The following is a 17,009-nucleotide window of genomic DNA, read 5'->3' on the forward strand; positions in this document are numbered from 1 at the left end:
AGAACAAAGACAGAATGAGTTTCAAATAGTTTTAAAATGCATTGTGGAAATAGTCTGTGCTGAAAAAGACTGTAGGCTTGGGCTCTTTTGTGCGGGAAATTTGTGAACATTCGGATCTGAAAGAACAGCAACGGATTCTGTCACTAATCAAAAAGCCTCATTTGACTTTATTCTTGATTCTTTATAGGCTACATGAGTCGAAGAGGGAAGGGAATTATTAAATAAAGTTGTTGTTCTTGTTTGTTTTTTGAGCACAAAATGTATTCTCTTCACTTCATAACATTAAGGTTGAACCACTGTAGTCAATTGGTCTATTTTAACTAGTGGTCGACCGATATATCGCCACGGCCGATATATCGGCTGATATTTGTCTTTTTTAAAATATCGGCAGATAAGTTTTTCTGATTGGCCGATGTGTTGGAAGCGGGACTTTTATTTTGACGGCGCTACAGACTTTTATTTTGACGGGCGGCGATGAGAACACCAGCACCTGAGAAGAGAACACAGCGCTCACTCACATTCTCCGTCTTCATTAGTTTACGATCTCTGTCAGTCAGATCTAATATTTTGTTAGACAGAACCGGTGGCTACAGAATTTTTTATTCTTTTAAAAAATATTATTTTTTATATTATTTGTAGCCGAAAAGGCAAACCGAAAAGGCAAACAATCAGCCTAAAATACTTTCTCATTTACCGTCAACATTCAGCAAATGCGCATCTACATAATTTAAACAAATCTCTGAAAATCTGATAAACATTTAATTTCACAAACCTTGCCGATTTAATCGAATCCAGCTGTGATATCTTGTGAAGTGTGCATTTGCAGCCTGCATAAACGTGTTCCTGTGAGTGACGGTCCGTGCGCAGTGAGTGAATGCGAACAGAAGATCAGCTTCACAGGAGACGCGATCGAAACACTTTAAATCCTTCATTTTAAAATATGCTGTGTAAAATTAGCGTTACCTTGTCAAAAGTCAAAGTAAAAAAAAGTCTTTATTTGAAAAAATATGATTATCAGTGATTACTGATTACCAGATTACTGAGTGCCCTGTTACAGTGTTTACTTCCTTTTTATTCACATATTCATATATTTTTAAACAATTACTTTAATTGTGAAAAATTCTGTAATAGGATTGCAGATTCAAGAAGCTGCCATCTAGTATAGGGTCTAAGCATGTTTATTTTAAAGATTTTTTAAATATGTATTAAATTTATCAAATTTATTAAATATTGATTTATATAAATATAAAGTGTGCGTGAGTGTATGTATATGCATATATATATATATATATATATATAAATAATATGTATATGTGTGTGTGTATATATATATATATATATATATATATATATATATATATATAAATAAATAAATATCGGCTTTATATGCTCTCTGCTCTCTAAGATATCGGCATCGGCCATCAAAAAACCCATATCGGTCGACCACTAATTTTAACAATGTCTTTACTACCTTTCTGGGCCTTGAAAGTTGCTATGACGTTGCTGCCTATGGCTGGTTCCGAACCTCTCGAATTTCATCAAAAATATCCTAATTTGTGTTCTGATAATAAGCGAAGGTCTTACGGGTTTGGAACGACATGAGGGTTCGTAATTAATGACAGAAATTTCATTTTTGGGTGAACTAACCCTTTAAGTTCAGTGCACATTCTTCAGCATTTTGCATAATATCACCTAAGCGTAGGAAGCCAAATTTTAAGTAAATAAAAAATAATTAATAATAAATTATGAATATATAATGAAAACAAATGTCAGAAATGTACACATAAAATGAAAATGTGTGAATGTACATTGCATTTTACTTATATTTTATACACACGCTATTTGTATAATACTATATAGAAGTGTGTTTTAGGGTAGTTCAAATTAACATTTCTTTCTGGTTTTGAGGTACTTCCTGAGTAGTGCAAAATTAATTCATGTGTGTAACAATAGTGTTTTTGCCTCAGCGTCGATATCATAAACATTGAAAAACTGTTGTCCCTCTACAATCAGGCCAATCAGCATAAAAACATTTCTTCAACATGTACTAGCACAGATTCCCACCAATAAAAAAGTATTATTATTTAAATAGAACCAGTTTGGAGTTCTGGTTTAGATCAGTTTATCACTGTAATTTCGGCTGTGGTGAATAATATTTTTCCATGTGGGAAACACGATCATAGACCATGAAAAACGAAAGGTAGCCCGCAAGTCTGTTTCTTTTCCATTTCTTCAGAAAGTAAAAAGGAGGAATTTAACCTGCTGATCTGCATCTGCAGAGGGTAAAATGTCTTGCTTTAAAGCAAATGCTGAATTTATTATCAGAGCTCTGTTTTTCATTATAAAGACATGCTGGAGGGCGAACAGAATCCAGCTCATCCTTTGAACCGTGGACTTCCCCGTAAATGCATAAAAAGCCCATTCATACATAATGAACGGTTGAAGAAAATAGATGGGTGAAACAAGCCTCGGGCTGCGTGAATGGAATATAAACAATAGAGCAATTAAGCGGGGACTGCTTTATTTAGCTTCATTAAGATAAAACTAAATACCACTAAGCACATTCATTCGGAAGCTCCGCCCCCTGGGTCAACCTCAGTTTGATGCATAATTATCCACCCCCACTGAATGAATTATACATAAGCCATTATATCGTTCTTTCATCCTCTAAATATGAACAGAATATTCACTCCGATAATTTTTTTTACAACAGAGCGATATGCAGTGTCATCCTCAAAAAACAGGCATGACGCACATATTCAAAGTGAGTATTGGATATAAAGATTTTGGAACAGGAATTCTGTCTTATACAATGAAACATGGGAAGGTTTGCATAATTGAACATCTTTCTGAATGTTCTTAGGCTTGAACCATCATCATCTCATTCAATAGCTCTAAAAAAATATATATAATTATAATATAAAAGTTAATAATGTGCCACAGCACCACAGTGGTGTCAGATGTCAACGATGTGCCATCTCAGAGATGTTAGAGGTGTTTTGATTGTATTGTAGACAGTAACATTAAGCAGTACGGGGAAAGATTACAGAAATAAGTGATGGCACACTTTACAAAGCCCCTGTGCGGCAACATAGACCTGTCAGAATCTAAAGCTTGTGGTTACTTCCTCTGCAGAAAGCACATAGCTCTGCTTTCTTTTATTTTTAAGTGCAAATGAAAAAACATGTTTGTTGATGTGAGCATATTCAAAGAAAAACAGTAAAAAGTAAAAAACATTCACATTTAAAATACACATTTTTCAAAGGCCAATGTTAATACTCATATCTAAAAAGGTAGGGTGGCCACTATAATGTTGACGTATAGTATTTAAAGGTGCATTGTGTAATATTTCTGAGGATCTATTGACCGAAATGCAATATAATATCCATAACTATGTTTTCAGTGGTGTATAAAGACCTTGCATAATGAACCGTTATGTTTTTATTACCTTAGAATGAGACATTTATATCTCCATAACTGCTAGCACCCCCTTCTATGGAGGTCGACATATTGTCTCGTCATGTTTCTACCGTAGCCGACAGCGAACAAACAGTGCTACAGAGCGCGTTTCGTCAATACCTTGAAAAATAAGTTTTCAGTGGTGTACAAAGACCTACTTAATGAACCGTTATATTTGTATTACCATAGTATGAGCAGTTTCTAAGTACACCGCGGTTTCCCTTGTGCCGACATGTTTCTACAGTAGCCCTAAATGGACAAACTCGTTTCTACAGTAGCCCTAAATGGACAAACGCGTTTCGTTACTATGTTGCTCTTCGTGCAAGCAAGCGTTAGTTCAGCAAATAAAACACTGACACAATGATGAACAAGTAACAATAATATTCGCAATAACATATAGTTTTACTGAATAATAAAGTAAACATCATTTCTTAACTTATCCTTGTAAAGAAACCTCATTGCTGAACTGGCTACTCTCTGCTGTCTCAGACGATGACATATTTTCCTGTCAAGCGTGAATTTTGTTGGTTGTAATTCGTAAACTCACCACTAGATGCCGCTAAAAATCACACACTGCACCTTTAAAATTCAAGGATTTTTTTCTGAAACAGCAAATGAAATGAAAAAACAAAAACAAAAAAACAACATGAAAAAAACAAGAATATATATTTTTTACACACACACACACACACACACACACACACACACACACACACACACACACACACACACACACACACACACACACACACACACACACACACACACAGATTTTTTTTTAAAGAAATTAATACTTTTATTCAGCAAAGACAAAACGTGATTGTATAGAGACATTTATAATGTTACCGAAACATTAAACAAAGTGGCCCCAGTGACCTTAGTTTGACCTAAAACTCTCCCTGTTTGTCATTGGTTGAAAAACAGATGGACCTGCCCTGAACTGTAATTGTATTAACCGAGTAGAACTACATGACACTGGTCATATGATCTTAACATGGCAGCCACTGAGAAGGGTAAACGGGTCAATGGCCATGTTTCCCCGAGTCATAATATTGCTTTTATGGTTATGATATTGGCATTAAAACAGTGACTCACCTCCAGTCGTCCTGAGGATGGCTGTGTTCGTACCGCTCCCTCACATGAGACACGCCCATGTCGGGGTGGAGCCAATGAACTTCACCTGTTCTCAGCTGGCAAAGGCGCAGACCAAAGCAGGACACACACCTCACCTTATGGATGTCCACTATCTTCTGTATAATGCCCTGAAAAACACACACAACAATTTGGTGACAACATATAGTACCCTATAGAGTTTCTAAAATATTCAAAGCAGGACACATCTCAGTGAATCTGAGAGAATATTCTGAATGAAACGGTTCAGAAGCCAGAAGATTTTCAGTTTAATCTTTCTTTGATCAATGTGTAATATTACGGGGTCAGTAAGTTCTTTGGTTCTGTGGGATTGTGAGAGAGGAGATAGATGAGACCAAGAAAGAGCAGGATGTTCAAGTGTCTGCTGTAAACCTGCATAAAACTGGGACGATGGTGGATGTGTGAGGGATGAAAGCGGGACAATACGTTTTGAAGTAACAACAGCTACTTGGCTTCAAAAACCAACCTCATTAAATAATTTAGAGTAGCATACCACTGTCTGAGGGGTTTTTACCAGGAGTGTTCTAGGCCACGGAGAGCTGTATTTTGAATAATGCTGAAAAGCATGAAGCTCAGAGGAAGTATCATCTTTAGTAATCTTTATATAGTTTCATTGATACTGACACCATAAACATTCCTAATGCATCAATAAGATGTATCAATCATTATTCAGACTAAACCACTTGATACCTATGGATTCATTTTATGATCTTCTTTTTGAAGCGTAAAAGTGGTAGACTGTCAATGGAGGGACAAAAATCTCTCAGATTTCATTAAAAATATCTTCATTTGTGTCACAAAAGTCTTACGGGTTTGGAACGACATTAGAGTGAGTAAATGATACCAGAACTTTCATTTCTGGGTGAACTATCCCTTTAATAAGACTTCTACTAAGTTCAAAAACAACAATTAAACATCACAAATAAAAAAAAAGTGATTTACCAAAAAGCTACAGTAATATGATGACCTATCTATTGTCTGTTTGCATTTAATAATGACAATATGACTGTAATTCTATGGTCCCACTTTATATTAAGTGGCTTTACTTACATCAAAAAATAAGTACAATGTACGTATTGTGTTCATGTTGTATTGTAAAACACTTTTGCTGATATTGAGGTGCGATACGGGTAAGGTTAGGTGGTAAGGTGTGGTGGTATGGGTAGGTTTAAGGCTGGGTTAAGGTGTAAGGGAAGGGTCAACAGTGTAATTACAAATGTAATTACATGCAGATATTTTCAAAATATAAGTACAATGTAAAAATAAAAATACACAATAAGTCCAGAGTATCAAATTAATAATTTCAATGTAAGCACATTGTACTTAAAGCCACTTGATATGAAGTGGGACCCATGGGGGTGAACCAACATGACGGCTGAAATTAATCTATATAATGTTTTTGCAATGTTTTGAAGAAGAAGAGGAAACAAGCGTAACACTGAATTCACATCACATATGCTCACATTAACCGATTACAGCATTCACACTGGGAGCATAAGCTGTGGTGTTGCATCCCATAATAAAATAAAAAACACCTTGATCTGCGTGTATGTGTGAAACTAGTGTAAAAAGCAAACTAACAATGAATAATACTTATTTTACAAATGGCAGTTAATGTTATATAATAATTTTTAGGTTAAAAACTTTTAACATATAATAACATTTAAGTTGCATATATAGTATATTTTTTACCTAGATTCAAGATTCCTGGAGTACTAAATAACATAATATAATGTAAACAATTTCAATTTCAGATTTTACCAAATAGTAATAGGCCCTCAATTAAATAATATAACACCCTAACCCTAATATTATCAATAAGTCCATGATATTGCATTTCTCTCTCCTGGATTAAAATGATATGGTAATCACTAAAAGTTTTGTATTTTGTATCCTGGAGAACAAATTAGTGGGTGACCCAGTTGATCTGCAGACTCACCCGGACATCAGTTGAGTCCCCGTGTCGGATGTTGCTGGACCAGGTGCAGGGTTCACTACTGCTCTCGAAGTAGTGGAAGACTCTGAGCACGCGCTCCAGAGCCCCTGCCGTCCGCTCCATCCCTGCGCTGAAGCGAGGCTTGACCCCCTGGTTTAGGGCATGGGTCAGGTTGGGGTCCAGGTAAGCCGCTGCCATGGCTTTGGTGGGTGCTAACTGTCTGTCATATTCTGCAGAGAACAAAGTTTTATATATATATATATATATATATATAATTTTATAAATAATGCAATATTTCCATTTGTTGACATTAGTTAACTACATTTGTTAATGTTAACTAATATTGAAAAGTGTTACAATTATTATTACAAGAAACATGACTAAATCCTTTAACGTTACAGAACAATTGATTATTATAAAAGGGGCTTTTGCACCGGGGGAACCTTTTCATAGTTCCGATAACTATTAGCAAAAGTACCCGGATTTTGCCGTGTTCGCACCGCAGGAACTAGGAACGGTTTTAGTTCTAGGAACTCCCTCCTATAACTCAGAGTAGGGTCTATCCTGGCACTATAGGAACTGAGTCGTAAGTGTACGCTGATTGGCCGAACGCACGTGAAACACCAGCACCCGCCATTTTTAAAAAGGCGGTGTAAACAGATTATAGCCAAATATTTACTCCAGAAACTCGAAGAACATGGAAAACAGTGATAGATGGGCCTCTTAACCTTTACGCTGAGGAGAAAATCCAACTCAACTTTAAGGGGACCAAGCGAAACATGATTATATATTTCTGCTTCCAGACGTCATACGCTAATAACTTTTCATTTTGGTCTACTTTCTATGTATAACAGTTCTATCTAATAACGTATTAGACAGGACTGTTGGACATATTGTAAACTAATGAACACGGAGAACGCAAACATTGTGTGCACTCTGGAGTTCTCAGCGCCCTCAAAATAAAGGTCCACCGTGCCGTCAAAATAAAAATCACAACAACAAGCGTGGCTTACGTCACTACAGAGTTTCTACTGGCGGTGTGTTCCTAAGGGGAACCATTCGTTTTCGGGGAACCACCCTAGTGACTAGTTCCTATAACTAAGTTCCTAGAACTATCCGGTGCGAAAGCCCCTAATATCATTGGTTCTTCTTATCAATCAAATGGAAAAAGCTGGCAGGAATATCCACAATTTAATATTTTTTGTGTAAGGGAAAGCTTAGTAAATGGTTTAACTATCAGCTTTAGTGAATATTCTTGTTCAGAATAGAAAGAAAAGAAAAAAACATTAAACAGAGCACAAAACATTAACATCCATTGCAGAACACATAGATAAATCAAAACACACAGACAAGACAATGAAAGCTCTTAGAAAAGTCGCTTCAGAGGTGTCACCTTAACACAACTACTGAGGCAATGAACGGCACGGAGGCAATTCCAAAGCTTTGGATCAACCCTTATAAACCTGAAGGTCTGATCAGCACAATATTTAACTGTCAGAGCAACATTTACAGCAGGATGCTGCAGAAACTAAGAGGAGGTTGGACTCCTGGGAGGAAATAAAGGAAAAGGTCCAGACACCAACACCTCAGAGGGACAGATGTCTCCTGCAAGCATGCCAGACGAGTGGCCTTGGGGACTATGATAATGTCAGATATTCTGCCAAAAAAGCTTCAAGTACAACAATCCACGATGGCAAACTACAGCATTCCAAAGCCGCAAGGTCAACACCACAATGGCTAACTGTTTCACATCGGCTAAATCAGCTCAAAACATTCCCACGATTTGTCTGCAGCTCTATTATGATGGTTAACAGCTAAGCATATTGGTGACGATAAGCCTACATGGTCATTATCGTAAAATAAATGCTGAACAAAGCAGATGAGTGGTCAGTTGCCTTGGACATCATTCATTATTTCACCAATCAGTTTCAAGCATTAGACAGATACTTGTATATAATACCAACCTAATCTATAAATAACTCGAAAAATGATATGACGTCAAACAAAATTAAGGTCACCAACACAATAATCCCTGCAAATGGGAAATTAAATCAGTGTGAAACGACCGGTAAGTGCAAAAGACCCATTTTATAGCAGTTTTTAAGTTAGTTTTAGTTCATTTTGAGCTCCTCCCCTACCTTTTCTGAAGAAGGGCCAGCAGGTACACGCCAGCGCAGATCTCAATAGTTCAGGGCTCAAACAGCCCTCTAAAAATAGAAACAATGATCTGATGGAAGCACTAAAGTGCAAAGCACACATACACTTCGGTGGGTCCAAAGGACGTCAACAAAACGTTAAATCCACGTTGTCGCTGTCAGTCTTTTGGTACACATTCCGGACACAAATTACAGCTCTCACATATTCAAACAGACAATCAATTTTCAAACAGACAATCAATTTGCAAAAGACAGCTTCCTCTGTGTGACATCACATCCTGCTTTTCATAATGTGTCCAGACTGGCCCATGGTTCATGTAACCGGTGATACAGTTCCTGTATGTTTGCTCTGAGGAGACCAGGAGAATAGACAACACTTCCTGACAAGACGATCATGAGTCAAAGACCTGGATTCAACGGCCCTAAAATCACAACACTCGAGTTAAACCAGCTAACAGACCGCATTCACTCACACCGGCCAACATACACACACGAATGTACTCACTCGCCCACAAGTAAACACACGTGGTTCAATGGGACCTTGGTCAGGAGGAGGAGTTCACACACATATCTGACTGATAACAAAGGCACCTAGCATTTACAATTCATTCTAACTCCAGCAAATATCATCTGAATGTTGTATTTCTGCTACATTCTGTGACATAATAAAACACCAAAATGATTTGGATTACTTTCTTGGAAAATAGGGGACCTTTGGAAGAGTCAAAATGGAGCAGTCAAAAATATCAAAAACAACAGCTGTAAGCCAACTCAAATTTCAAATCTTTTGCCGTTATGAATCCTGACACTAAATATGGAGCTAAACGTACAGTTTGAAGAGCTTTCACGGGAACACCTGAGAATATTATATTTAGCTGTGCTATTTCCATAGAGGAAATAGGTCCAGTGGCATTACATTGAATCAAACAAGAAAAATGACTGAATGGTAGTTCATTCACTGCGCATTATATTATTCAGATGAATGTCCTTGAATGAACCAGAGGCAAGAGAGAGAAGCTTTGTTTCAGTACTTAATGTCTTCAGTAGGATTTTCCAAACTCTCAGTCATACAGTAGCCAGAATGGTTATCAATTTCCCCCTAAATACTTCCCTCTCTTATTGGACTGCAGCCTAAACAAAAGACCCGTAATACAAAACTTTAAAGTGCAACTTAAACATGTACAACATTTCAAATGTCAGATGTGTATTATGGGATGTTAGTATGGTTGCTCAAAAGAACATGGCAAATGATGAGACAGAAACTCTGATTACAACATGTGTGTTCATAACAATTTATGATCCAAGTCTAAGCTAAGCTAAAGCCACAGCAAATTTTAAAAGAGACAAAACCAAAACACAAAAAAAGGAAACAAAACAATTGACAAAACATGCTAAAACTACATAATTTAGTTAAAATTAAAGTCATTGCTTAGACACATGGGTGTGACACTGTACTCATTTTAGTACGCATGTGCTGTGCCTTCACCTTATCTTTCTCCCAGCAATCGTCTTTTCAAATAACTCAGTCTCTCCCAGAGAGACTGGACACCACACAAAAAGCTCCAGTATCTGAGCTCAAGAAATGTAAGCTGAGACATCTGATAGTGAGAGTGGTCTCTTTCAATATCTCTTTCTCACTTAAGGTTTAACTGGCTCCTCCACAGCTATAGGTTAAACTTAGAAGATGAATAAAGAGACTCTTTTCATGGGGTAATTCTGCACAGACCCTTAGGTGGAGGATTCGGTCTCCTCTCACAAGATGACACCAACAGATATACAGATTCTTTGTAAGCAAACACAAGCCTCGAAGACAGTAAAAAGGGGATTGTTCTGTGCCTCTGGAATGGTTTATCCCAATTCCAACTCAATTTCTTTACAGACAGGAGCTGGAAGGAAAAGAAAGAAAGAGAAAGAGAAAGAGACTGACTTACATTTATTTGCCTTATTAGATCTCTCTTAGACATGAGAAAGGTGTGACAAAAGAATAGGTGTAGTTTTCTTGTTCCTCTTCATGTACTTTTGCCGTCATTGTTCACTGTGTCCTCATTTCTTTGCCTTTGGCTAACAGAAGTCAGTTTCCAACTTATGTGTTAAGTCTCTCTACACTGAAAAATATGATTTTGCGGTTTGTTCATAGTACTTAAATAAAACAAGCTAATGCAACACAATTGCTATACATTTTGTCCATATTGGAATCACTCAATATATTTGAACCGAAATAGGTATAAAAAAACAAAAAGTTTAACAAAAAATATGTTTAAAATGAAGATAAATTAATTTTTTGTAACCACTTGCATTAAAAAAAATATACACAGCTAATTCTCATCTTTTAATGTCTATATAATCTGTTTTTGGTGCACAGAAAAAGGAAACTGTATGATTATGGTCGAGAGAAGCTAGCCATGCAGGAGGTCTGATTTTATCTATGGCCTGGACCGTTAGAGAGGAAACAAAAGGAATTAGCAGTTTATTAGGAGTTTAAAACACTTTTTTATGATAAAATAATACAATTACAATTTCCTTTCTGCAGTTTGGGTGGCAGTGGGCGGTAAAATGCAATCGCTGTGTGAAATAGGGCCCAAGAGTAAATGTGAGAAAAGAATTGAAAATGGCTCTCAAGCTGTATGGCTTTGGTATATTAATTTGTAAAGGCATATAATCTCCAATTAACACCAGTATTGCTGAGATTTGATTAACTCAGCTATAAACAAATGGTAATTTTCCAGCAATTAGATAACTCTGTACAGTAGGAAAGCTAATATCGGGAATGTCTATTAGCATTTTTTAAATGATCAATATGTCTGATAGGGGCAGTAAAATAAATATAGATAAAAATTAAAGTGTAAATATTTCTGCATCAGTACCATGCATCAGCCACACAATGAAACTCACAGATCCCAATGACAATAAATAACAATATATTTGGTATTCCGTATGAGCCAAGCTTCCCACATACACAATCAGTGTAGCTCAGGTGGGAATTCACCCCTCAGTAATGAAGCTACACTCCACTTACATGACTGCTCTTGCACTGATGTCAGCAGAGACATAATCAGGCTCTCTGATTGTTCATTAAACTCAGCCTAATGAGTTGGAGCTCATAGACAATGAGTCGATTTCTCAGTCCTATAATACAGAAGAGATCCTTCAAAACTTCCTGCTCTAGTGGGGCTGCTTTTCATTGAAACCATGTCAAAAAAGAATTAATAATTGAAAGAAATAAGCAAATTTTAATATCTTTGCCAAGACTTGTACATAGGACAACATTATAAATCAGGGACTTTTGGAATCAGAAAGGGTAAACATAGGCATACAGGCCACACATTCAGTGGCAAATGCAAGTAAAAAAAATAAACTTTGGTCAATGAATAATAAATTACATGATACAAATCAGATTGCAAAAATTATAATCTGACCCATGCTCATGTAAGTGATGTGCGATACAAATCTAAGACTAAACTGCCTACTCTGGTACTATACACTACTGTTCAAAAGTTTGGGGTCAGTACGATTAAAAAAAAAGAAATACTTATATTCACCAAGGATAAATTAAATTGATCAAAACAGACAGTAAAGACATTCATAACGTTACAAAAGATTTCCGTTTCAAATAAATGCACTTTATTTAAAAAATATCAAAGGTTCCACAAAAATATTAAGTAGAACAACGGTTTACAACATTGATAATATAAAGAAACGTCTATTGAGCACCAAACCAGCATTTTAGAATGATTTATAGAATGAAGAAAACTGGAGTAACGGCTGCTGAACAATTAATTTTACAATATGAATGTATTTACTGTATTTTTTATCAAATAAATACAGCCTTGGTGAGCATAACACTTAATTTTTTCCAAAAAAAAAACGTACCTTTGACCAGTAGTCTAATCCATATAGCAAAATAAATTGAAGGTCTAACAGGTTGTTGACTCCAGTACAAACTAAGGTTGGAATGGCCAACTATCTCACAATACATTACACAAAATGTCATAGATAGCCTAGATCATGATTGATACTTCACCAAACACGAGTGAGTGAATCTTGTGCGAATCGCTTCACTTTTATCTCGTACCATAAAAAAACTACTCTAAAACATGAAGGACTGATGCAATACTGTGAGGAAAAATAAGTGCAATAAAAAAAAGTAAGATTGTAGCAGCACAGCCCAACAAATACTAGAAGGCATCTGCCGAGTTATTACACTAAACCCAATTCAAAGCACTTCTATTGAGAGCAAATACCACAATAAAGGACAGTAGCAAAAACCTAGAAACAAAAACCACTGAGAGGTCATATCAAACCTCCTACACCTTTCTCCTAAACCTCCTTTAAATCAATACTCCACATCCTGTAAGACAGATCGAGAGTGAAACAGTATCATGGATGTTTTCTGAAAGTGGTTTGCAGTGCTGTATCTGGGTGACATACTTGGCAGAGGGGGAGGGTAGGAGTAGACACTGGCTCCTCGTGCCCAGCACAGCGGGAAGGGATTGCAGCCGCTGCTCTCCATCCGCTGGCCTCCTCTCTCGTCTCTCTCCCAGGCCCAGCGGCTCTCCGACTCCCTGACACAGTCATAGGGAGCAGGGGGTGACCCCGGCCCACCGCAACGCACTTTGACCAGGCCACCAGGGATGGCCCTCAAAGGCTTGTGGTGGGGCGTAGTGTGAGGTCACAGGAAGGTGATATCTCAGCTGATGCTCTAATCCAGAAGTGTGAAAACCTGAAGTGATCCAGAAGAGCAAGCGGTAATGGGAAAGAGGGTGAACGCCAGGTAGATACAAAGGTGTGCTGGTCTTGTTTCTGAAAACCACTAACAAGAGCAGTGAGAAAATATCCAAAAGTGACAGGGAAATCCCACAGCTGTCAGGAGTATTCCAGAGAATGGATGCAGAGGGCAAGGCTGGAACAAAAGCGTCGACAAGAATAATCCTCACATGCTAAAATGCTTCCTTTTAGCTGCCTTTCTGAGGTTCTCCAGATTAAGAGAGACTGCGGTGACGGTGTGTGTAAGTTTCACAATCCGGCAGAGTGTGTCAGGAGAGAAAGTGTGTGTAACAGGGAGGGATGGGAGAGCGAGAGAGAGAGAGAGAGAGAGAGAGAGAGAGAGAGAGAGAGAGAGAGAGAGAGAGAGAGAGAGAGAGAGAGAGAGAGAGAGAGAGAGAGAGAATCAGGCCAACTGAAATAAGAGGGGCCTCTTTAAATATGCTAATGAATCCTGTGAAACCACCTGCTATTGGCTGACCAGTTTGTGTTTACAAAACACAGACCACCAAGCTAAAAGAAGCAGCCGAGCAGGTTTTTCAGGATCAGGGTTTGACCAGGATTATTCAGTTGGGCGGTCCGGCTTCTGTTTACATTCTCGGCATTGTGTTGCACATTTAAATACAAAGCATTATCGGTTTGAAGAACCTCTAATCACTTTATGAATGATGGTAGAAATGTTATATCGTATGCTTCATCAAGAGGCTGTTTGTGTCTCTTCAGGACAGCTGTGGAGTTTCATGTAGAGAGGGACTGAAGGAATGTCCGTCAGCTACCTGACAAAGGCTAAAGGAAGGAAGCCTGTTTCCTGTTTTTGACAACAGCCCATACTTGCAGAGATGCACATGAATAAATGATGAAACATTGCTGCAAATGTAGCTAAAGTTTTTTTTTTTGCAAACAAGTGCATCATCAAGCTTTATAATTTACATAACTTCAACACAGTTTTTCATGTTGAAGAACTCTCTATAAGGTACTATGGCAATGTACTGAAGAAATAGTTCAGAAGTTGTGTAAAAAAAAACATACCTTTTCAGATTACAAACTACAGCTAAGACTTCGTTCTGTGCTATTTACTATGCAAAAACACAAAAAATATATCAGAGATTTACCATAATTCAGTCCGCAATGGCATTTATCTAGACTCTAGATCTGAAATTGCAGAAGATATAATGCAGACGATATCAAAATTTAATGATAGTAGTAAATAACATCCACAAAACGTAAAAAAAAATAAAAAAATTTTTTTTGTAAATATTTATGTAAATATTTATGTAAATAATAATTCAAATATTTGAATTTTACTCCGAAATATAAAACTGAACAGAATCTGCTGTCTTTTTTTTGGTTTATATTTTTATTATATAATAATTGGTTCACACCTTTTTAATGATAATTCAAACTATTTCTTTATTTGTGAACAAACTAGTGTTATTTGGCTTGATAAAATGTGCACTTCCAATGAAAAACAAATCTCTAGAATTGGTGATAGTCAATAGTTTTGTAAAAAAAAAAAAAAAAAAATACACAATTAAGAGAGTGCTGAAAAGAGAATGGAGAGATGCTGACCACTTCTCTTTTTTGGATAAATGCAGTGATGGCCAAAACAGACAAAGGTCAAGAAACTTACAGTACAGGTCAGGAAGAACTGTTCTTCCTCTACCGAGTACAGTACAAGACATGTATAAGCAGATTAGTGCATTATTTTGTGCTTATAATTCCAGTTCTAACTTACCATTTGATTTCAAAGCATATAATGCAGAAAATAATTTGCTGTTGTTATTTAAGAGTTTCACCTTGCCATGTTTGCCAGAGATATTCATTACCATTCCATGCACTCGTTCCCTATAGGGAGGGCAAACAGGTCATTTCCTGATATACTAACCGCATTCTCAAATATCAGCTAATAGGCCCCATTTTGTGCTTAATAATGGTCTCCATAGATGCCATACAGACACACAGGAACCCTACTGTCTAAAAAGGCCATCCTTCCTTCCAACAGTAATGCCCTTGGTGATGGAAAGAAACAAGGTTAAAAATATGAAGCATCAGCTGATTGGTTGGCAACTTGAATCTGAGTCACAGAAAACTATGAATGAATTGAAGATGCACCAGCAAACTACACATTCTAGACTTGAACAACTCTCCCTCAACACCACTAAATGAGCAAAAACACATTCAAAAAAAGAAAAAGAAAGAAAAAAACCCCCCAAAGTTCGAGAGTTTACAGCATTAAAAACTGATGAATAATACATGAAATGAGAAAAGCTGGTTATGGGGGGAATTAAAATGCAGCTCCATTGACATATGGGCAGCCCAAAGGCAGCTGACAGGCTTTGGAACAGGATGTACTGATCTGTTTTATAGGAGAACACGCTCTACTCAATTCAAATTCAGTAAATGGTGGATTAAGGTTAGGCTGACATTCTCCCTCCCCCCCCCCCCCCCCCCCCCCCCCCCCCGATCAATTTGAAATCCATTTCAGAGAGAAAGGGAAAGTAAAAGAGGTTGTCTTACCTGCATAATATGATATCCTTGAAATATCTGCAAAAAAACAAAACAGATTAATGTTAGAGTTCATACAGTTGCAGAAATAATCATTATACAAAAGCACTGAATGTATGTTCAAGCACCAGTATGTGTATAGAGAGAGCCCTCTAGCTGTCAACTGCTCTGGTAATCTACACATTCAACTTCAAAGGGGGGGGGGGGGGGGGCACAAATACTAAGCACAAATACTAAACACAAATACAAACTAAGCACAAATACTGCTAACAAGACTGATAGTAGAAATTCTAAAATCCAGACCAGTCCATGTCTATATATGCGAGCTGTTATAATAAATGTTTTTATTTATTTATAATGAATGTTTGTAAATGTTTCATTAACTTTTCAGTATGATACATTTCAAAATTTACTAAAAAAAATGTGACATACACAGATGCAATGCAATCTGTTTTTTGTTTTTTTCAACAATGCAATTTTGACCAGGTGCAACTTGTAGTCATGTGTGACATATTTTCTGGAAAATACGGTAAATATGTCAACACATGAATGAAACTTGCCCTCATTAAGCCATTTCATGGGGTCTAGAATAAATAGAATAGAATAGAATAGAATAGAATAGAATAGAATAGAATAGAATATAGAATTCTGTCCGGTGATCATTAACAAAAAACTGAACATGAAAAAATGTTTGTCTGGAACACAACATAACACAATAGAATAGAAATATGTCCGAGGATCATTAGCATGAAACTATAGAACACAGAAGGGACAGAGTGATACAAAAAGCAGAGAATGAGGTCATTCTTGAGCCCACTGCAGGTCAACCAGAGGCTGAGCGACGATCAGAACCACAGAAAAGTCGTCTCATTATACAGCTGGATAATCTTTTCATTGTAGATGCTGAATTTCACTGCACTTTAATTGGAATGCAGTGCATTTCAGCTATTCAAAGCATCAGTGTTTCACACTGCATTCCGCTGAAAAGGTGAATAAACAAAGGGTGGTCAGACTTTGTAACTGTGATGATAAATAAGACT

The 17,009-nt window shown here is 37.0% G+C and overlaps 1 protein-coding gene across 19 annotated transcripts in view; it reads right to left on the reverse strand.

Annotated features, from left to right (window-relative positions):
- Window positions 1-17,009, reverse strand: part of ptk2ab (protein tyrosine kinase 2ab) — a 64,576-nt gene that overhangs the window by 39,828 nt on the left and 7,739 nt on the right. For 8 of the 19 annotated variants that reach the window (XM_077215495.1, XM_077215534.1, XM_077215523.1 and 5 more), the window contains exons 2-4: window positions 15,982-16,008; window positions 6,551-6,777; window positions 4,555-4,721 (exon numbers count right to left, since the gene is read on the reverse strand). In XM_077215495.1, the coding sequence (XP_077071610.1) occupies window positions 4,555-4,721; window positions 6,551-6,745 (362 nt within the window). In that variant the 5' untranslated portion in view covers window positions 6,746-6,777; window positions 15,982-16,008. Of the gene's footprint in view, window positions 1-4,550; window positions 4,722-6,550; window positions 6,778-8,685; window positions 8,900-13,131; window positions 13,739-15,981; window positions 16,009-17,009 lie in introns of those variants that run through there. The other 11 variants (XM_077215460.1, XM_077215442.1, XM_077215451.1 and 8 more) reach the window with 11 other exon arrangements.

The sequence above is a fragment of the Siphateles boraxobius genome, unplaced genomic scaffold, assembly GCF_051911475.1.
Source record: "Siphateles boraxobius isolate OS27281-9 unplaced genomic scaffold, OSU_SipBor_1 12, whole genome shotgun sequence".
In the NCBI taxonomy this organism is placed as follows: domain Eukaryota; kingdom Metazoa; phylum Chordata; class Actinopteri; order Cypriniformes; family Leuciscidae; genus Siphateles; species Siphateles boraxobius.